At 52.6% G+C, this 22440-nt stretch overlaps 1 protein-coding gene across 1 annotated transcript in view; it reads left to right on the forward strand.

The window, feature by feature from the left end:
* HCN4 (hyperpolarization activated cyclic nucleotide gated potassium channel 4) overlaps positions 1 to 22440 on the forward strand; it is a 46271-nt gene that overhangs the window by 14375 nt on the left and 9456 nt on the right. The window contains exons 2-3 of the mRNA XM_032174789.2: positions 10475 to 10898; positions 22015 to 22176. Of these exons, the coding sequence (XP_032030680.1) occupies positions 10475 to 10898; positions 22015 to 22176 (586 nt within the window). The remainder of the gene's footprint in view (positions 1 to 10474; positions 10899 to 22014; positions 22177 to 22440) is intronic.

Below are 22440 nucleotides of genomic sequence, written 5' to 3' on the forward strand. Positions count from 1 at the left end.
GATGGGGAGGTACCTTAGAAGAGGTGGGGTAAAGGGTCATCATTGGGTTTTAAGAAAAACAAAACGAAACAAACTTTGTTCCTCAAATATTGATAAACATAGAAAAATTGGAAAATAAAGGTACACCCAAATCCAAACAACCCGCTTGTAAACCAAACCCCAGATGCCCTTGGCTCTAAATCGGACTGTGTCTGAGGCAGCCCTAGGCAGCCAAGGGAGCAGCTTACCTGGGAGCCCTGTGATTCTGAGTCAGAGATTTTGAGGTGGGTTAAAAATAGAGCCCTAGTGGCCAGGTGGGGGTGGGAGGAAGACAGCAATTTATCTATTGTGGTGGGGAGACCCTGGGGTTAGGGAAGAACAGCGAGGGGAGGTTGGGCAGGAAGGACGCAGTGGGTGGGGGTGTATTTCCCTCCAGAGACCTGAGCTGAGCACCCAGCCTGGCTCAAGAAGGCCGTGGGAGGTGATTTCAACCCTGAGGGTACAGGGGGAGGCTAAGATGCCAGCCCCAGGACACAGGCAGGGAGGACTCCTGCTCACCCTGGACAAAACACTCCCCCATCACCAGAGAGGCAGCTCCTTCTAGGGTGTGGGATGGTGAAGGGGGTGACAGTGGCTCTGCCTCAGAGAATGGTAAAGAGGAGCTAGACAGGTAGGGGGTGCAGAGGGGGAGTAATAGGTGCTTTCAAACAGTTATCAAGGTGTGGGGAGGGGAGGCAGGAAAGGCATCCTCATGCATGCCATGTATCTGTGTCATGGGCTGACATGCGTGTGATGTTAAGCTATCCTCCTTTGCCTATTACACCTGCTCTTCAGACAACCGCCCTCTCTCCACCTTCATCATTGATCTCCAAAACATCTTCTCATCCTGACCTCCCGGGCACAGCAATGACTTTGCCACATATTTCTGCTGACCACTCAGGAGCTGTCTGGGGACCAGGGTCGTGTCTCTCCCCTGATACATGTTAGAGGACCCCTCACAGCACAGGGCGCTGGCCATTGTTTAAAGGTAGATGAATGTTTCTGATTATAAAGGTAATATCTGCCTGTTATGGGGAAGGTGGAAAATGTAGAAAGGTGAAATGGAGAAACTCAGAGTCACGATATATTCCCACCCTTAGAAATCATCAATGTTAATGATTTAGTGAATTCTTTTTTCATTTTATTTTTGGCAGTCTTTTCTTCTTCTGGCAACAGTCTTCCATCCGTCCGTCCATCCATCCATCCATCCATCCATCCATCCATCCATCCATCTGTCCATCCATCCATTTAACAATAAGATAATGTTACTGAGACTCCTCCCCATCCCTTGTCCAACTGTGTGTTCCCATCTTGGAAAAGGAAGAGAAATCATTTCTGCCCTTGGGGAGCTCACAGTAGGGGGAGCCCTAAGACGACTCCTGGGTCTGTCTGGTTGGGGAATGGGGGGATTCCGGGAGAGCAGTGGAGTTGCCTCCTTCATCCCTTCCTCAGGGCTCCTGAGTCTTGGTGCTAGGCCTATTTGGGAAGAAGGGAGAACTTCTAAAATCCCCTGTGGTGGAGGTGGGGTAGAGGAGGGCCAAGGGGGTGTACCCATAATGAGGAGGCTTATTATGGGTGGTTGGTTCTGCCCCCACCGCCTGCACAGCTCAGGCTGGAAATGCAGTCAGGGCCCTGGTTGCAGTCTTTATCCACAAGGTCCCCCGACCAGCTCTCTCTCATCCCGTCCTGTCGGAGACCCCAGGCCCCCTGTTTCTTCTGGCCCATGTCTGTTCACCTGCCTTCTCCCCCACTTTCAATGCCTCCGCTCTTTCTCTGTCACTTTTCCACCATGATCCTCAGCACCGGGTGGGACCACCTGCCGAGGGCTGCTGCTGTGAGTCTTGGGGGTTTGGATGTGCTAAGTTCTTCCCTGATTGTCGGAGGCTTGTGGAAGCCTGGTGGGAAGGAATCTGTTTCTGAGGGCTGCCCGCGTCATGTGGCTTCTGCTGGGCTCCCTGCCACTCAGCCTTTGGCATGCACTCCTGAGGCATGCATGGCATGCAGTCATCTGTTCACCCATCCCCCATCCACTCACTCGTATGTTTCCACCCATTCACATATTTATGAGGACCTACCGTATAAAAGGTATTGTGCCGACTTCAGAGAGTCAGTGATGGCAAGTTAGACTGTCACACACACAGTTTCTTATAACATGATAAGTACTATGCCAGGGCAGCGCCCGTGAGGGGCAGTTAACCGGATTTCCTAGGATACAAAGAAGGCTTCCCAGGAGAAGTGATGCCTCCTGTGAACCAAGGGGGCTAGGTGGGCACAAGTGGGGAGAAGAGTTCCAGGCAGAGATGACAGCATGTAGGAAAGCCCAGAGGCAAAGAAAGCACCATGCGTTGGGGACACCGAAGGCTGCCGAGTCTGTCTGCAGCACAGTATGCAAGGAGAGGAACGGGGAGCATCAAAGCAGGAGAAGGAGGCAGAGTCCAGGGCAGGAAAGGCCTTGGGGACAACAGTGAGGAATTTGGATTTCATTTAAGAGGTGATGGGAAACGCAGAAGGATTTGGGGCTTAGCAAAGTGTGGAGAGTGGATTGGAGGAGGGTGCTGGCCCCAGCCCTGACCCTGAGGCACGTGAGGTCCTGGACTGGCCAGGAGCTCAGCTGGGAAGCTGTTGGAGTAGTCCCTATGGTGGGTCGATGGGACACGTTGGATCCAACATGATGAGGTGTTGGAAGGCAAGGGAGATAGAAGAGTTAAGGATAACTCTGAGGTTTCTGGGATATACTTTTGGATGCCTGGTGGTACCATTTTCTGGGAGCACAAGAGTGTGGAGGAAGCTGTGAAGCCCTGTCTGAATATGGCAAAGGTGAGGTTCCCGTGGGACATCCAGTTGTAGACATGTAGTCAGCAAGTGGATGCATGGGTGTAGAGTTCAAGAGAGGGGTATGGTTTACAAGGCAGCAGAATAACAAGGCCATGGAAGTCGGTGAAATCACCTGGAAAGAGTGCATAGAGCGGGAAGAGATGAGGGCCCCAAGGAGCAAAAACATGGAAAGGTCATGCTGAGGGAAAGGAGGCCGTTCAAGGGGAGGGAAAGGAGAGGCAGTGAGAACAGAGAAAAGCCAGTGGAGCGGGCCACCTTGGAAGCCAAGGAGGAGACTGTCTGCAGGGAAGAATGGTCTACAGGGCCAGATGATGCTAAAGGCCAGGAGGAAATGGACTGGAAAGTGACCATTGGATTTAGCAGCAGGGTGCATATTGGTGACGTGCTGAGGAGTGGAGAGCAGCATCGCTTCTCGGCCTTTTGGCTAAGATCAAGTGGAGTGGAGAGGAGCGCTGGGTGAGGGGCATGAAAGCGAGAGTGTGGGGACGGTGACACCTCCTTCAAGGAGCCTGGTAAGAGATAAGACAGCAGGGGTTCATGGAGGGATTTTTTTTTTAAGTTTAGAGAGCTTAAAAGGAAAAGCTGATGGGAAAGGATCAGTGGAGAGAGACAGATGGGAGAGAGAGAGGGAATCTTCTGTAGATTAAGGTCCCTGGGGAGGAAATGGGGATGGTATCAAAAGGGCAGGTAGAAGAGCCGCTGATTCCCTTGTGACTGGGAAGAGGAGATGGGATTGGGGAGATGCTTCAAGGTGGCAGAAAGAGGAAGGGGACACTCTGGCAGCTTTGCTTTTCTCTGTGATGTAGAAAGTGGTGTTATCTGCTGACTCAGAGAAAAAGTGATGGTTTCAGAGCTTTGAGGAGAGAGGAATTAATTTGAAATAGCAGCTATGGGGAATGGGCAGGAAAGTTTACTAGGTTCTCCTGGAAGGATCAGGGGACAGAGATGAGGGCTGTGAATGAGGCTGTGATGAGGACATTGAGGCATGAGGAGCTAAGAAACTTGGATATTTAGTAGGACTGGTCTGAGGTTGTGGGATTCTCTACACAGCTCCCATGTGAACGTGAAAAGGGTTGATGGTGGTCCTTGCCTGGGGCTGGGATTTCATGACGGTGCCAGGAGGAGGGGCATGGGAGTTAAAGGCGTTGGTTTTAGAGAGGCGAATGAGCTGGACCATCGTGTCTGGGGTGAAGGGTGGTTGGGAGGATGCAGGAGGGTTCTGATGAGAGGATCAGAGGAGTCAGCAGACTGGATATTCCCAGGACTCTGAAAAACAGGTGCAGCACAACTGAATAGAAGAGTTGTCAGGAAAGAAGGGCAGGGTGTACAAGAGGACTGCAGAGATGCAGCACCTGGAGGTGGTGACGTGGTCAAGGGTGCGCTTTGGAATGGACCATTGAGGTGGGATTGTTAGAGTCAGGGCGGCAAGCTACCAAGAGGCCAAGGTGTTGTCTGGGTCGATGATATGGAGTAGAAGTCACCCAGGACGATCACAGGATTTGGAGTGGAACAGGAGGTTGTGAACCAGGTGCTAGCATTGCCAAAGTCCTTGAGGATGGCAGATGGGTGCTGGAAGGATGGCCAGCAAATGACAAGAATACCCAAAAGATCTTGTAGACATTTCTGCCACAGGCGGGAGGTAGCAGCAGTAGGGAGAGGGGAGGATGCTGACTCACCCCTGACCCTGAGGTATGAGGGATTTGGAAGAGTGATGTCATTAGGACACAACTAGGGTTCACTTAAGCGGGGAGGCAGGGGGGTCTGGTTGTGAAGAAGTTAAGGATGCAGGTGCCACTGAAGAGAGCGCAGGAGAGAGAGCTGGGAGGGAGACAAGGAGCTTGGGGAGGCATAGAGTTTGGGAGTAATAAAATACCCCCAGCCAGATTGATATTTCTGTGGAGTGGTTAGAAAGTAGGCCTCTGGAGTCAGATTCTTTGGGTTTGAATACTTGGCCCACCATATATGGCAAATCTCTCAAATCCTTGTACCTCAGTCTCCTCATCTGTAAAATGGGCATAATCATAGTATCTACCTCATAGGGGTTTTTTAAATGAAGATTAAATAAAGTAGTCCAGATAAGGTACTCAGACTAGTGCCTAGCAAATGGTAAGTGTCCAAAAAGTATTGACTGCCATCCTCATCCATTCTCACTGTCTTCAGTGTCAGGATCTTTGCTGGATCTGGAAAACCAAGGGAATGGGAAAGATAACCCAGAGGGCATATGAGTTGGAGAGAAGGAGAATGGAGGCTGGAGACCAGAAAGGAGGCAGGGCAAGGGTCCAGGTGAGAGACAGATGCAGAAGCTATCATGGAAGCAGCTAGACTAGACATGGTGACTGCTGGGGGTGTTGCTGTAGGGGTGGGTGGGAGGTAAGAGGCAGCAGTAAGGGATGGCTGGGAGGTTTTGAGCCTAGATTATTGAAATGCAAACTGTGCCATTCAGCTTTGAGGAGGATGATGCTGAGTTCAGCTCTGGAGTCATTGGCTGTAGGAGAAAGCAGGCCCTCCGGGTGGATGCATTTTGTAGGCAGGTAGGAATGCAGGTCTGGTGCTGCGACTGGCACTGAATGGGAGCTGTCTGCAAAGTTGGAGAGGGTAACAGATGGGGCATTGAGTGTGCTGCTCACCTGGGAGAAAGCATGGAGACCCACGGGCTACAGTCAGCACTGCAGGGACATGGGTGTCTGAGACAAGGCCCCTGTCCTCCATGAACCCATGGTGTTTTAGGAGCTAAAACCAAGACTCAGGCTGTGCAGAGGCTTCAGTGGTCAGAGTTGAAGAGCTAGCTTGAAAGGTGGAAAATATTTTAATGACAAAACAATGACATTCTTCTTCCAGCTGACAGGATTCCCAATGGATATCATTTGTGCCAAAATGTATGCAAGAAAGTATGCATGTGTAAAAATGGATGCATGTAGGAGGGCAAAAGGCAAGAGTGTGTTTACAAAAAATATATTCATGGTATTGCATGTGGGTGTGCATGTGTGTGTGCGTGTGTGCATGCATGTTCATGTCTGTGCGTGTGCACATGTGCATGCATGTATATATGTGCATATGTCCTCAAAGGCAAGCATGAGTATGTGTGGACAAGAAGAGGCTGAAGGAGGTCATCCCTAGCTGGGACCTCCACTTTTCCTACTTTCATTCTGTCACCCTTCCCATCCTCTTTGGCCTCCAGGGAAGGAGAGGGCCCTTAGTCTAGTCCTTGAGTCCCTGAGTTCAGGGTCAGCCACCTCCTATCATGTCTTCCTCAGCTCCCTTGAGGCTATGAACTTCCTCTCACACCAAAACCTGAAATTTCCAGATATCGGTGTAATGGGCTGCTTGGCTTTTTGCCATCCCCCATTCTTTCTGCATATGGGACCTGCCCCTCCAGTGTCAGCCTATAGGTTGCCTCTTCCTGCTGAGAGGCCACCTGCCTGCCTGGGTGGACCCATTGGTCCAGGTAGGAAGTAAGGATTGAGATAAGACAGGTCTGGAAGCCTGGGGCTGCTGGGGCTTCCAGAGCCCAGTTGGTGTCTTGCTGGCCAGGACTCCTGTTAACTTAAAGGGCACTGGGCTGGAGGAGGGTCCTCTGGATTTGGAGAGACTAGGGCCCCTAATTCAGGCATGTGCCAACTCCAGGATATCTGAGCCTGACTGCCCCTTGCTTTCCTGTCAGGGCATTACACCCATCACCATGGATTCACACCCTGGATTGTGAGATTTATTCATGAGTGATTCTGGGGGTGGCCAGGTGATAAGGGAGCATTGGGCGTCCAGCTTGAGGCTTTGGAAATGTTACTCGTCCTTCCTTTGTGAGCCTTCGTTTTCCCTTCTATAGGACGTGTGTGACCGTGACTGAATGATTGCTGATGGCCAGGGTGCCTTTAGCACTTGAGAGGTGTGCTACTTCCTCTACCTCAGACAGCCCTAGCATCAGGAGCATGGGCCCCCCAAATCCTCTTTGCAGTCTTCTCTTCTCTTTTGTCTCTGGGGCAGGGGCCACACCTGCTGTGGTAGGCTGCCTTTCCACTGTGATGTAAAGGTGTCAGAAAGGCATATATGCCTCCCACATCCCTCTCGGGTACCCACAACCCCAAGAACTCAAAACTCTGGAGTCCCAGAGACTTCTCCTAATCTTGTGTCTGTCCCTCAATAGCTGTGTAGTCTAGGGCAGACACTTCTCTGTCAGCCTCAAGATCATCATCTGTAAAATAACAGCAGCCATAGTGCTGGTGTGAGGGATAAATGAAGTAATGCACGGAAAACCAAAGTAAGTGCTCTATACATGTGAAGTGTTTTGGGGTCTTTATGAATAAAGACTTTTCAGTCACCAAGGAGCCCCCAGTAAAAATGCCCAGAGATATTAAGGCATCACTTGAGATGCGTCGACCAGCAGGATTGGAAATGAAGAGGGGCCAGCAAGCTGAGGATGCCAGTGTAGAAGCTGTTGCCACCTTCCCCTGGCTAAACCCACTGAACGACGGGGCTGGCAGGTGTGCTGGGCGCTGTCCGTGGTGTTGAACGTCATATCTGGCTCTGGCAGGGCCTGGCTTTCGGACATCTGTGCAAGCATCTGGCAAGGAGTAAGGAAAGGTAGTCCAGAAGCCAAGGGCAGTTCCCAAAACCCAACTCCTCTCACCTCCTCCAGAAGCACTTTCCCGGCCTCACCCTTCTAGGCCACCGGGATCCCATTTTTATGGATACCTGGGCTTTTTACGGATACCCGGGCTCATTGGGATGGTTTCTTACACCATTGCCCAGTTGCCTTCTATCCAAGCCTTGTGCTCTGACGAGACCATGAGTCTCTGGAGGTGAGGGCATCTGTGTGCTGAGGCAAATAGGTCTATCGTCTGATTGCTGGGGGGACTCTGTAGCCCTTGCCTCCTGCTACTGGCTTTCCTGGGTCTATTACAGGCTCCTCTGTGATCCCACTCCCAGCAGATGTTTTGCTGTGGCTCTTCTCTGGGAGATTTGATCTTCCTCCCTCTAACCTCTTTCCTGCAAATTTATTGATTTTAATGATTTATTTACTCATTTCATAACGTAGCTGGGCATAGGTCAGAGCATTTGACAGAAATCAATTGATTTCCTCCTTAGGACAGTGCTGCTAGTCAGGTACTGTGGTTATCCTCGTTGAGCAGATAAGAAAATTGAGGTGTGGCATGGTAAAGTGACTTGCTAGTAAACCATGGAGCAGGAATCGAACCCTGACTTCAGGCCCATCTCTCCTCCCACCATATTATACTGTCTCTCCAGCAGCTCTGTGATGTTCCAGGGTAGTGGTTTGTGGGAAAGAATGATCCAGGATCCCGACCCCAGCCCAGATCGAGTGCTGGAAATATCCCTGAGCATCTGGAAGCTCGAGATTGAAACCATTAGTCAGAGTGCGAGGAAATGGGTGTTTTTGCCTTATGCAATTTAGTTTTATGAAGACCACTAAATGCAAACATTCTCCTGTTAATTACGCTCTCAAATTTGGACTGTAATTGAGGGAACTAGAGCTGGGGAGAGTGTAGAAACCCGTTGGAGTGGCAGGCCCGCCCGAGTCAGCATTCCCAGCCGCCTTGCACCCGCTCTGTTAATTTTAGAAACTCCTCCAGCCTGGGTGTATTATTAGCTTTATGTACAGAGGGCCACATAGCCCTCAGTGGCCTTTCTATGCACAGTTAAAAAAATTTGTTTTCTTTTGTTTTTCTCAAGAGATTAAATGAAGAGGGATGACAGCAGAGTGTATAGAGGGGTGTTTGTGCACTGTGCGTGTGAATGGGGATACCTGCATGTGGCATCTAATGAGTGTACACAGCTGTCTTTGAGTGAGGTCTATGTGGCTGGGTAGAGCATGCACGGCTCTAGGGCACCCCATAGATGCTGAAACCATCCTCCTGGGGCCCATGACTCATTAGCAGGTGTGCTGCATTCTTTGTAGTGAAGTGTGAAGCTGAGGATGGGTCCTCAGGCCTTAGTTGGGTTCTCTCAGCTGGCATATGGGTACTGGGGCCACAGAAAGGAGTGGTGGGTCATGGGGTAGAGAGGAGCTGAAGTTGGCCTCTTGGCATCCGGCCTTATCCCCCATAAGGCCCTGTCTTGAAGCCCTGAAGAGCTTGGCTTTCAAAGGAGCTGCAGAAAAGCTGACTCTCTGGAAACCGCCCTTTGCCACGCAGTGTGACGTAGGACAGCCGCCTCACCCACCTTCAGCAAAACAGGCCCTACCCTCTCCTTGACTCACAGCCCCATTTTGAGTCTGGCAAACAAACAAACAATTTGCTATGAAGTAATTTCTTTGCAACCTGGGCCTCTGCAGGCAGGGGCACTTTGGTTTACAGCGAGACCCTCTGAAGACTGGAGGAAAGCTTATCTCTTTCTTTCCCACTTTCTTCCTCCTGGCTTCCCTGCAGTAAAGAATCAAAGATGGTGGAAAGGTTATTTCTTCTGGGAGAAGACATGCTTATTTCTGCCTGACTTAATACCTTTATCTGTTATTGTGTAAATGTCTAAATTAACAGCAGAGGGAAACAGCTCTGCAGTGCAAGTTTTCGGTCTTGGGGCCAGCCCTGGGATGGCTGGTACTTGGGCAGGGTCCCTGGGAATAATTGGCCATGCCTTCTGGATTGGGGTCTTGGCCACGTGTGTTGTTTCCACACTCCAGAAGGCCCCCTGCTTGGTGAGTTGGGAGAAACCCAGTGCGGACCTGTGAGTTGGCGTTGTGCCTCCTCCTCATGCTGCTCAACTTCTCCGAGGCTTTGCCCTGAGGCCTCCTCTACAAACGACTTGAAGGTGCCTGAGGCCTTAGGAGAAATGATTCTGGAAGCCCTAGGCTGGTCTCTTTCTATCACATTGATTGGTATCTCACTGGTGCCTGAAATCCCCCCATTTATTCTTCTTGTTTTGAAGCTATCTCTCCCCCTCCACACCCCCATGTTAGGATGCAAACCTCTGAGGGAAGGAGATGGTCAGACATTTTCTGATTATAGGGGATGGACTAAAGGGGGATGCCAGAGAACCAGTGTGGGAGAGGGCCAGATCAGAATGATAGGACTCATTACACAGTGAGGAAACTGAGGCCCAGAGTAGGGAGGCCCTACCGGATGTCACACAGCATGTTGATGACAAAGCTGGGGCTGGAGCCTGGGCCTCCTGCCTCCCAGGCGCCCGAGTCATGTCTGTACCTCCCCTGCTCTTTGGTCGTGGTCTGTGGAATATCTCCCTGACAGCCCGTCTCAAGCCACAGCTAACCCTCAGGGAGGATGGGACAGCCTAGCCTGAGCCTGGGGTGGCGTGGGGTGAGCTGCTCCTTTTGCTAAAACAGCCTCTTGCTTCTCTCTGAGTGTCACTGATTTGCCTTTCAGCCTGACTCTCACTGTGGGCTGGGGATGGGAGGAGGAAGCTTGTCGTTGGGGCTCGGGGGAATTCACAGAAGGGCAGCATGGAGGGTACCCTTAGTGAATGAAGAGCCTCTTACTGTGTCATTCCCTGTGCCAATCTCCACATCTTGCCCTGGTACCCATGTGCCTATCTTCCTGTCTCGGAACCTCCCAAGACTTCTGTCTCCCAGGTGCTGTCCCTCAGATCTTCCTCCCTTAGTCTGTAACTTGTCCTCCCTCTTCTCCTGGCAACTGACCCCTGTGTCTCTGGGCAGATTTTACTGGGACCTGACCATGCTGCTGCTGATGGTGGGAAACCTGATCATCATTCCTGTGGGCATCACCTTCTTCAAGGATGAGAACACCACACCCTGGATTGTCTTCAATGTGGTGTCAGACACATTCTTCCTCATCGACTTGGTCCTAAACTTCCGCACAGGGATCGTGGTGGAGGACAACACAGAGATCATCCTGGACCCGCAGCGGATTAAAATGAAGTACCTGAAAAGCTGGTTCATGGTAGATTTCATTTCCTCCATCCCCGTGGACTACATCTTCCTCATTGTGGAGACACGCATCGACTCGGAGGTCTACAAGACTGCCCGGGCCCTGCGCATCGTCCGCTTCACGAAGATCCTCAGCCTCTTACGCCTGTTACGCCTCTCCCGCCTCATTCGATATATCCACCAGTGGGAAGAGGTAAGTGGTCAGTGCAAACCTCTTGGGGGAAAGGCCACTCCCCACAGAGGGAGTGAGGAACTGGCAGGGAACCTCAGATAATTGAACATGGGCTGTCAGATCGTGGCAGGCACACCTGCTCCAAGAGGACAAATACTAGTAATTTCTTGACCTCTTATCATGTGCTGGATACTTTACATGCAGTATCTCAATGAAGACTGTAACAGCTGTAGGGGGAACCATATAGGTACATGTGTATACTCATTTTTCACATGAAGAAACAGACAGAAAGATTAAGTGACTTATACAAGGTTACACAATTAGTAATTTGTGAACCTGGAATGTGAACTTAAGCCAATCACCTCTAGAGCCCACATTATTAACCACTGCGTTATGTTGTAGGGTTTGTAAACCCATAAGCTTGTTGGGGACAGGCAGGGAATAGGGATGGGTGAAAAGGGCCAGCTGGGGGACAGTAGACAGTGTGGTGGATGAGAACAATTAGAGAACATCTCCGTTATATTGGGTGGCCTCTATGCAGCTCCAGCTAATTTTTATCAAGTGGAAATGGGCCCAGGGTTGCTAGATCTATAGCATTATGAGAAATGGAAATCTGGATTTTTGTACAAATTTTGTTGGCAACTCTCTTAGTTTGGGTTCTTCCTGAGCAGAACCTGAGACAACGATGTGCATGAAAGGGATGTTTTGGGGATGCATTCCCAGGAAAATCTGGTAAGGGGATTGGGGAGAGGGACAGGGAAAGGCAGGAAGCCAAGCAATGGTTGGACATTGGAGGGTGCCCTGTGGAGGGCTGTTTGCCTCAGCTCTATGGGATCTGAGGATAGTGTGCGCCACACCTTGGAGTTGTCCCAGTCAGGGCAAGGGAGTTGGAATGTTTATATCCCCTTACCTGTCAGTCATTGGTTCAAGGCACTGCCAGCCCTCAGCACTCGCAGCCAAAGCAGTTTCCAGCAGCCCGGGCAGGCCTCTGACAAAAGGTGCGGCTGCTGGCTATAGAGAGTGAAATCACGCAGGCAGGCTGGAGTCTTGTGCTCAGAAACTGTAAAGGGATCCTAGGGGCTGTGAGCACTGGCTACAGGAGGAAAATAAAACATTGAAAAAGAACTGGGCAGGCCAATTCCGTTGTGAACAAACCTCACTCATCCATGGGCTGAAGCAGTCGTCTGCAGCAGAGGAGCTAAGGGCTTTGCTGGGAGGAAGAGCAACTGACCTTGCCAAGTGCTTCGGTCTGTGTCTGCCACCCACCCAAGTTACACGACTTGGCAGCAGTGGCAGGCAGGCCAGCCTGGAGGGCCTACTTTCTCTGTGAGACAGCCCACCTTGGGGTCATGCCACCTGTGGGCGGGACAAGCTTCCATGGAGGGCCATTTCCTGCTCCATCCCTGTGCTGTGTGGCTGACTTCCCAGCCTCTAGGACCCCTGCTTGCCTGGCAGAAGTTCCCATGTTCAGGACATGAAGCCCCCCACCCTCACCCCCAGCAGCAGCCTGGGCCTCGGCTGGCAGCACCTATGGCTGATGGTAGAGGCACGGGCAGATTCAGGTCAGAGGTGTCATGAACGCACGTGCCACAGGAGAAGTGTGTGCACCAGTTTGGCAGCGTCCCTCCATGGCAGAAATTCTCTTTGGCTTGGAAAATTCACATTACTTATGCTGACAGAGAAGGGCTGTGACTCTCCCAAGGTCATGGAGTTAGACCTCTGGTAGAACTGGGACAGAATCCAGCTAGCTCTCTTGGCCCCCAGCACATAGTGTGGGCTGTCCCACCCTGGTGTAGTGAAATGGCACATTTAAGACCCAAGTTAAAATCCTGGCTCCACACTGCCTAGCATGTAGCTTTGGGTCCACTTTGCCTCTCTGTGCCTCAGTCTCTTTATCTGCAAAATGGGTATAAGTTGTACCTGATGTTTATAAAGCCTTAGCATGAAGCCTGGTGCAGAAGAACTGTTTAATATGTGTCCCCCCTGGCCAGGCGCGATGGCTCACGCCTGTAATCCTAGCACTTTGGGAGGCCGAGATGGGTGGATTGCTTGAGGCCAGGAGTTCAAAACCAGCCTGGCCAATATGGTGAAACCCCGTCTCTACTAAAAATACAAAAAATTAGCCGGGCGTGGTGGTGGGCGCCTGTAATCCCAGCTACTTGGGAGGCTGAAATAAGAGAATTACTTGAACCCAGGAGGCAGAGGTTGCAGAGTGAGCGGAGATCGCACCACTGTACTCCAGCCTGGGCAACAAGAGTGAAACTCCGTCTCAAATAAATAAATAAATAGATGTTATTTATATTTATAATACACACACACACACACACACACACACACACACACACACACCCCTCTACCTCCCTCCCCACCAAGTTGTCTTAGTAACATTTCCTTGGTTCCTCATACTTAGCTGGCAAGAGAAACAGGGCAAGATTTATGATCCTCATGTGTCAAGTGAGGAAACTGAAGATCAGAAAGGCCAGCCGCCCCAGTGCTAGGGCTTTTGGCCTAGGCCTCCTATCTCCCGGTTCCATGCACTTCCCGCCTTCTCAGATGGAAAGGGAATGACTTTGATTCTATGATTGTTTCCTTTCATGGCTGGGGTGCCTCTTTGGGGGACTGGACTTCATTCAGTCCAGCAAGTGTTTGCCAGGCACCCACCTGTGCTGACCTGGGTGGGCGCTGGGATCAAAGGACTAGGACGACCGTTGGCAGAGAGTGGGAGGGCAGTGGCAGGGGAGGAGATCTGTGCAACAGGTTGAGTTGGAGGTGCCTGTGGGACAGAGATGTGCAGAGATGTGGCAGGTGGTCTGAGGTGAGGGCTGAGAGGGGACAGTGACTCTGGAGGGTGGCGGCTGGGTCCACTCTGAGGGACTGTGAAGGAAGGATGGAGGCATGTTTCCCCTCATGCTCTGACACACTTGTCTCCTGGTTTCCGTCCCAGGTGGAAATGTAGGACCAGGTTGGCTCCCTCAGACCCTGAGAAACCCCCAACCTTCTGCATGTCTTGGACCCACAGCTAGACTGTCATGAAAAGCAGAGACACGCCAGCTCTTTCCCTCCTCCAGCATCCATTCATGTCTCCAGGCCTCAGCCTCCCAGGGGCTGACCTTACTCCTCCAGGGCCTGGGGGCTGTGGTCCTTTGTAGGAGTTGGCAGAGATGCCAGTGGCTGGACAGGGTGAGTCCTGGGTTGGAGCTAAGCTTGTCTTTCACGTCCCCACATTATGCATTCCTGGTAGCTCAGGCCCAGGGCTCCTGTCCCCACTGCCACCCTGGCCTGGCCACCCTCTTGGGCATCCAGAACTGGTCAGGTGCTGGTCCTGGCCTTTCTCTGGGGGAGGCAGAGGCCCCAGAAGGCCTTGGGTCAGGCCTCTGAACTAGACTTGCCGCCCCATCTCGTGGGGAGGAAGGAGATCCCAGGAGGCCAGATGGATGACTCTCACCCTTCCACACACAAACCCTTCTCTCTCCTACCAGCTGGGGAGAAAATTGCTTTGAGCTAGTTTCTGCCGGGCACACCGGCCAGCCTGGGGCTCTCACTGGACCCCTGAGATTGGACTGGGGTTTCCCAGCTGGCCCCAGGAACCCGTCACCAGGACCATAGCAGGCCACTCCAGCCCAGGGGCTTCTCCCACCTCTGCTTGGCCCAGAGGCAGCAGCAGAAAGACCCTTTGAAGCCCTAGGTCCACATGACAGCTGAGGAGAGTATTTAGTACAGAAAACCCTGCCCTAGTCTCCTCTTTCAAGTCCCTCCATGAGTCTTTTTCCTCCTTCAGGCCTCAGTTTCCCCACTTGTCAGGTACATAATGATGTTCTCTGAAGCTGTGGCTCCCTGGGGCCCAGTCCCCAGCTCCCATCTGCCTTGGCAAGGTTTATGTTAGCTGATTCTGAAGACCTTGTTGTAGCTCACGGAATGTGAAGGAGGATGCCCTGGGGTAGGGCTAGGGAGCTTGCCTCCCACAGACTGGGGAAAGCTTGCCCCAGGCTGCCTGGTGAAGCTGCAAGAAGCTAGACTCCTGACCCCAGGTTTCTACTGCCTCCCCCAGCCGGGCCCAGACCAGGCCCCCAGGAGATCTCCTAAGTGTTGGTGGCAGTCAGGCAGTCTTGTGAGTCAGCGTAGGTGGACCGCCATCTTGGAGGACGCAAGCCTCTTGCCTCCATCCTGGGCGATCTGGGTCAGCAGACTTCCTCCCGAGCCTCTCCAGCCATGCCTCCTCCCTCCCTCCGAGGTGTGAGCTTGTTCCAGGCATGGAGGCTATTGTTAGAAACCGTGGTTACCCCTCTTTGGACGTTACCCTGCAAGGCTCAGCACTCCAGTGACCCACCCCAGAAGTCTCTCCTCTCCCTCGGCAGCCTGAAGTGGCCAAAGAGGGGCTGGAGGCAGAAGGCCAGCCGGGGCTGCTGTGTGGCCTCTGATGAGTCCCCTCGTCCTGTGGGTCTTGATTGCCTCATCTCAGAATCAGGTGCTTGGCATCTGCGAGAAGTGGAGATAACACGAGGAGAGGTCCTGGGGCGTGGGTACTGGCCCTGTCTCCTGCATCCAGGAAGGGACCCGGCATGACCCTCAATGCAGCTGCCTTCAGGCTGCACCCAGAATGCATATGCAGCAGCCTGTTCTGCCAGGCCTGGGGTTGCTGTCTTCAATGCAGACACTTGTTCTTGAGACACAGGTGGAAGTTGTTCTTCCATGAGAAGAAAATGAATCCACAGGAGAGGATTCAATCAGGCCCCTGGAAGAGGCCTTGGTGGAAACAGCAGCAGCCAGACCTCCAATTTCTGGCCTCTCCTGGGGGCTGAGAAATCAACTCTTTGTTTGGAGGGCTGGGAAAGAGAGGGAAGGAAAGGAACCAACATGTCCTGAGTGCCTACCATGTGCCAGTGGTGGATATGATCTCACCTGACCCCCGTGATAGCCTTTAGAGCTGGCAATTACTGACCCATTCCACAGATGAGGAAACTGAGGCTCGGGGTGGAAAAGGCAGTGGCTCTGTCCTTGCACTGCAGTTGAGAAACTGCAGAAGGAGTGAGAGCAGGGCTTCCCCAAGTTCCATGTGTGGCAGAGTGAGCTGCCTGGACCGCCTGATGGGCAAGGCTTGCAGTGGCCTGGAAATGAAGGTGCTCAACCCCTGCAGTCAGAACCAACATCGTAAGAGGGAGTTCTAATGAAATATAAAGAGCAAGGCAAATATTTGCCTGGTGCAACTGACTCTCCGGTGGCCTGTGGCCCTAGCCAACAGTGGGGACACACCAGTGTTTAGCAGCCTCTCCCAGCAACGTCCAGCCTTGTTCTCAGCAACCACTTCCCAGGTGCTGGAGAGTGGTGCAGGCGAGGTGAGTGTCCTCAAATCTAGGGTACCCCCTAACCTGAATGGATGTGCCCCCACCAGCTCTTCCCAGGCAGCTCAGACTGTGCATTGTTGGTGCTCCAGCTTTGTGGTGTCTAAAAACCATCTGAAACACACCTCTCCAGCCCTCCCACCTGCACCCACCACCCCAGTGCCCACAGTCCTCCTCACTGCAGTCCCAGGCTTCACCACCACCATGCTCTCAGTAGGACACGGAAGTCTGTGTCCCCTGCAGGAGAAGACACCTTGGTTCTTCCCACAGGGACAAGGGCAGGTTCCCTGTGGGCTGCGTCTGCCCAGAGCGGGTACCTTTTTGTTCTTCCACTGTCTACACTAGCAGAAGCCCTGCTGACCACCATTCTCATCACTGTCACCATCGCCTTCACCTTCATCACGAAGCCCTTCTCATTTCCTGAAACCTTACCACATGCTCTGTGCCGTGTTCATTGCTGAGATCACAATAAAGGCAAAATTAGACAAGTACCTGATCTTAGAAGAAAAGGAGTAATGAAAAGAAAAAGGTGATGCAGAAGGAAAGGAATTCATTGCAGGAAAACATGCCACCCTCGATGCTCGGTCTTCAAGGTCCAGCGTGATCTGACCAAAGGAGCAGTTACCGTGGCCTGTGACAGTCTGGGACTCTTTCTAGCCATGCCCAGAGGCTTCCTTGAGCTCCCCTATGGTACCCACTCATTCATTTAGATGTACGCATTTTTATTCAGGCAATCAGCAGATATTTTTGATGCCTGCTTGTGCTAAGCATGGAGGAACACAGAAGTGAGAAATAGAGAAGAGCCCTGCCCCGCGCAGCAGCACGCAAGTCAGTGAATGTCATTTCAGATGGTGAGAACTCCAGGAAGGAAATACATCAGGGCCAAGAGTCACAGTGAGAATGGGAAGGGAGGGCCCTTGGCTGTGTCACACACAGGGATCCAGTGTCCTTCCTTTCCATGGAAGTGGCTTTTGAGCCAAGACAGGATGACAAGAAGGAGCTGGAGGCAGCACGCAGGCAGATGGAAGAGCAAGCCCAGTACTGAGGGCCTGGGCCAAGCGCGAACTGGCCTGGGGCATTCAAGGACATGAAGGAAGGCCACTGTGGCCAGAGATAGCCTTGGGCAGAGTTAGGGAGGCTGATAGTTGGGAGCCAGGATGCCGAGGGCCACAGTCGGCAGTTGGAGTGTATTCACGGGTGCAGTGAGAAGTCATTGGAAGGTTTATAGTAAGAGAGTGACATGGTCTGATTTATGTCTCCAAGAGGTCTTTCTAGCTGCTTGGTTGAGCATGGCTTGGAGGGGTGGGGAGCCTCATCAAGAGGTTGGGGCTCTCATCTTGGGGGTGTTTAGATTGGGGTCATATTGGGATTGGAGGGAAATAAATGGCTTTGAGATGTCCACTTAGGCAGTAGAGCCAAAACCACCTGGATTGATGGGATGTGGGGAGGTTTGAGAGACTCACTCATGGCTGGCTGATGGGTTTTTGTTGCTCAGCCTCACGAACAGCAGCACCAGCTGTGAGATGGAAACAGGTTTTGGTTGTGTCCACGTAGAGATAGACCGAGACAGCTGGATATATGAGCCAATTTGTGTTACTCTTAGAGTTCATCTGTGTGTCTTAGGCATGACAGAAGCAAGGAACTGGGGGTATCCCAGGGCTTGAAAGAGGAGCACAGGGAAGGTTGCCTCCATCAGAGGAGGAGCATTGCCAGTCTCCACAGCCCCTTGTGATGGGGGCAACACAGTTGCATCCTGGGGAGCCCTTTTGCCAGGGAGATCCCACTCAGGGTGCTTCCAGAGATGCCCTAGACTTTGATACCCTCCGCAACTAAAGAAACTTTCAGCAGAATTCCTGCTGCCTTGACAAGCCAGGGGTGGGAGGAGAACGGCATGCTTGTGGCTGTGGGCTCTGCTACCAGCCGTGCTGTCCAGCCACACAGCAACATCTGGGCTGGGGGTGCTCTGAGCCTGGACCAGCCTCTCTACTGACCTCCCCATTGTGCCCTGCTTGCCTTCCTCCGTTGCTGGGTTTCTATATACATGTTCCCAAGTCCCTTTCCTGGGTACGGCTTCCTTCCCCAGCCAGACCATGAGCTCTGGGCAAGCAAGGGCAAGACTTTCCTCCCTGACCCCCATAGGGAGGGGGCCTTTCTTGGGCACTGACACAGGCTGACTTCCAGGGGACATGGCATAGACATTTGGGTCTTTCTGAGGGTACTGTCCCGAGACCCAGGAAAGAAGGACCCCACTGGCCCACACTCCGGAGGGCTCCCCTCCCCACAGTGAGGAGTCTGGGGGCTCTTTGCAACTCTTTCTTGACCACACTTGGGTACCCAGCATTCCTGGCACAGACACCTCTAAGCTTGCTGTCAAGGCCTGTGCAGGGCCCTTCCCAGGCTGTGTCCTGAGGGGACCATCCTGCCTCTGTGGCCACCCCTTGACCCACTTACAAGTGGCTGTTTGCAGGAGTGGCATGGATGTGGCTTGGCTGTGGGCCAGGGTCCTCTGCTGGGGGGCACAGTCAGGAAAGAGAAGGGAGGTGGGCTGTGCTCTGGTGTGGTTTTCTAAGAGTTCTCATTTCAAGCCTGGCCCTCCAGGGCCTTATGATGGTGCCTTCTGTCAAGGTAGGAGAATAGAATATATTTTCTTTAACAGTTTGTTGGCTTGACTTATGACTTTAAATATCCAAATCTGTGGCTTGTAGAACTTGATTTGCCCCTTGTCCTGGACTCTCCAACCCTGAGGCAGGCCTGACTCATTACCCCAGCTCAGCACTCGGCCATGTGCCTCGGGGAGGCTGCCGTCCTGCCCCCATGGGCTCCCATCTGTGCCTCCAGTACCCTTGGCCTCCTGTGCAGCTTTCCTGTCTGTGGCAGAGGGCTGGGTTCTGAAGGTTGGTGTCTCAGTCAGCTCAGGCTGCGACAACATAAACACCAGAGGCTGGGGGGCTGAAATAACAAATACTACTTCCCACAGCTCTGGAGGCTGGCAGTCTGGGTTGAGAGTACCAGCACGGGGGCTTCTGGTGAGGCCTTTTTTTTTCTGACTTATAGACAGCTGCCTTCTCCCTGTGCCCTCACAGGACAAAGAGAGATCGTCTTTGTCTGGTCTCTTTTTATAAGGGCACTCATCCCACTCATAAGGGTGCCAACTTCATGACCTGATGACCTTCCGAAGGCCTCATTTCCAAATGCCATCACCTCGAGGGTTAGGAATTCAACATAGGAATTTGGGAGGGACACAAAGGTGCAGTCCCTAGCAGCTGGGAAGTGAAGGAGCTTAATAATAATGGCCCCACCCTTGCATCTCTCATAGGTGTGCAGAGAGCACTTTGCTAGCTAGTTTAATTCACAAGCAACCTTGTAAAACGGGGCAGATGTCTAGCTTGTTTGAGGGGGTGGCTGAGTTGTGGTGGTGGGGAGGCAGGTGCGGAGGATGGCCGGCTCTGAGACTGTGAATGGTGCTGTGTCACTCGCCCTCCCCAAACCCCTGGTGTCTTAGCTCAGACACCAGGGGGTTGGGTGAGCTGGGGAGCTAGTGGCATCCTGGTCAACCAAGACATAGAATGGTTAGGATTTGCCCAGGGTCATAGACATGTCACATTCACCTAAGTGTTAAGGAGGCAAAGGTGGGATCTTCCCCCCCGGCTGGTTCTGGGGGCTCTGGTGCTCAGGGATCTGCTGGGGAGAGCCTCACGGTCTCAGGATACAGGTGCCTGAACATGACCAGCCACAGAAAATGGACCAGAGACCCCAGATTCATAATCAGATCTGCTCTGCGTCCCAGACCCAGGCCCCAGCCCAGCCACAGACTGTCCTGCTCTCCAGGGCCCACCATTCCTTCCAGGCCATGGCAGATGCTGAGCAGTGTCAGCTTAGCCAGGATCTCAAACGCTGACAGCCCCAGAGCTGGTCTGTGCCCCAGTGGTACTGGGCTGCAGGGCACACAGCACCCTCTACACCATCACAGTGTGCAGGGCCTGGGGAGGCGAGAAGTTGGCAAGTCCCGCCTGGCCTTGGACCCAGCTTGCTGTGTGAATCTGGGCATGTCATTCAGCCGCTTTGGGTTTGAGTTGTTTTATCCACAAAATGGAACTACTGAGAGTTACCCTTTCCTCACTAGGTCAATCTAACAATCTAATATGGTGGCTACAGGCCTCAGAATCGGGCAGACCTGGCTACAACATCTGGCCTTGCCACTGCCACCATGATCTTGGGCAAGTTCCTGTACTTCTCTGAGCCTTGGTATAAAACAGATGAACAGTATCTTCAGCGAAGGATTTTTGTGAGTTTAAATAGAGGATGGCTGTGGAATTTCATGTCCACAGTCAGGTGTGGCACTGTTGTTCCCTCTGTCACCAGGGCCACAGGGAAATGATGGGACAAGCTTAAGCTACCAGACCCCATGAGCCTTTCACTGTCCACTTCATCCTGGAAAGACTCCGAGCTTTGTAGCTGGAACCTTCAGGGTCATTCCCTTGATGGGGGCCACAGGTGGGGGTGACTGCAGGTGATGAGCTGTGGACAAAAAGTGTTCATCTTTGGTCACTAGTATCAGAACATCCTGCCACTAGCTACAGGGCTGTAGCTGGAAGACCAGTAGACAGGGGCTGACATATCTAGGCTCTGCCTGTTTGGGCCTAGTTTCCACATCCGAAATGGGCTTAAACTAGGTCTCTGTGGCATTTGACCCAAACCCCCCTCCAAGAGGGGTGTCTTTGCCTGGGAATAGTATGGAGGGATGAGAATGGGGGCTGGGTGGCTAGACCCACTCCAAAGTCTCCCAGGCCACAGAAGCAAGGCCAGAGCTTCCAGAGACTTTCCTCTAGACTTGCCTCCACCTCTCCATCCCCCACTGCCCTGTCACCAAGGGGACCCCAGCATGGTAGCTTTGGGAGGAGGGGGAGCTGGGATATGCCCACCTTGGCCCTGTCCAGCTACACTGCAGCTCCCCACTCCGAGCTGCTGGAGTACAGAGGGGCTGGTGGCAGTGGGCTGGGGTCGAGGGTGCTGTAAAGGAGAACATTACCCCCAAATACATATTAACGAATCAGGAAGATTAATTATTAATAACAACTTATCAATTAATAATGGTTTGTAATTTATTGAACACTCCTCTACCCATTACTAAGCACTTTATATGTATAATTTAGACATTTTGACAACCCACTCAGATAAGAATTTTTATCACCATTTTCCAGATGAGAAAACATGATCAGAGAGGTACAAGGTTACACAGCTAGGAACTGGGTAGGACCTGGGCTTGGGATCAAGGTCTGCCTGAACTTGGGGCCTGTGAGCCTGTGCCGCTTCCTCTGCAGTTCCGTGGCTACCGTGTGTTGAGTCTTGAGAATTTAGTGATAGATTTAGGGAAACACGCCCCTGGCATGTCTGTAGACTTTTGGTTCCCTGAGGAGCCTCAGGCTGGCAGGCTTTTCTCCCTGGTATCCTCACACCCCAGGCAAGCTGAGAAAGTGGCTTCTCTGCCCACTTCTGGGCTGCGTGGGGCTCTAGGTGTCCTTCCACATGTCCTGGATGGCTAGACCTTTCAGGAAGAACCCCCATCTGTACAGATGCCAGGAGATGTCCCTCTGGGACCCTGCAGCCTACAGTCTTCCTCTTCCAAGGCCTAGACTGATGCTTTCCCATCCCACCCCCAGCCTGGACTTGCACCGAGTCGGTGCCCTGCAGAGTCAAGGCAGAGCAGTGCCCACCAGCAGCTCCAGGGCAGGGCAAGTGGCCGCTGGCCCTCCTGGCCGCTCACCTATCCCAGCCAGTTTCTCCTCCTCTGCTGGCAGATCTTCCACATGACCTACGACCTGGCCAGCGCCGTAGTGCGCATCGTGAACCTCATCGGCATGATGCTCCTGCTCTGCCACTGGGACGGCTGCCTGCAGTTCCTGGTACCCATGCTACAGGACTTCCCTGACGACTGCTGGGTGTCCATCAACAACATGGTGGTGAGTGCGCCCAGCCCGGTCCTCTCTCTGGGCCATAGGCAGGCTCTCCAGAGGTAGGGAGGCAAGATGTGGACTTGGAACTTTTGAGTTCCAGCATGTGGGACCCTGAGTGCTGTCTGGCGCTGAGGGGCACATAGCTCTACCCAGTACAGGCCCAATCGCTTGCTGCCAGTCCAGGAATCCATTCACACCTCTGAGTTGGGAGCTGGTACCTCCACCTTCTCACAGCTTCAATTGCAACTGGGAGCCTCAGTATTTCGTCTT

Source organism: Hylobates moloch, unplaced genomic scaffold, assembly GCF_009828535.3.
Source record: "Hylobates moloch isolate HMO894 unplaced genomic scaffold, HMol_V3 SCAFFOLD_14, whole genome shotgun sequence".
NCBI classification, from domain to species: Eukaryota; Metazoa; Chordata; class Mammalia; order Primates; family Hylobatidae; genus Hylobates; species Hylobates moloch.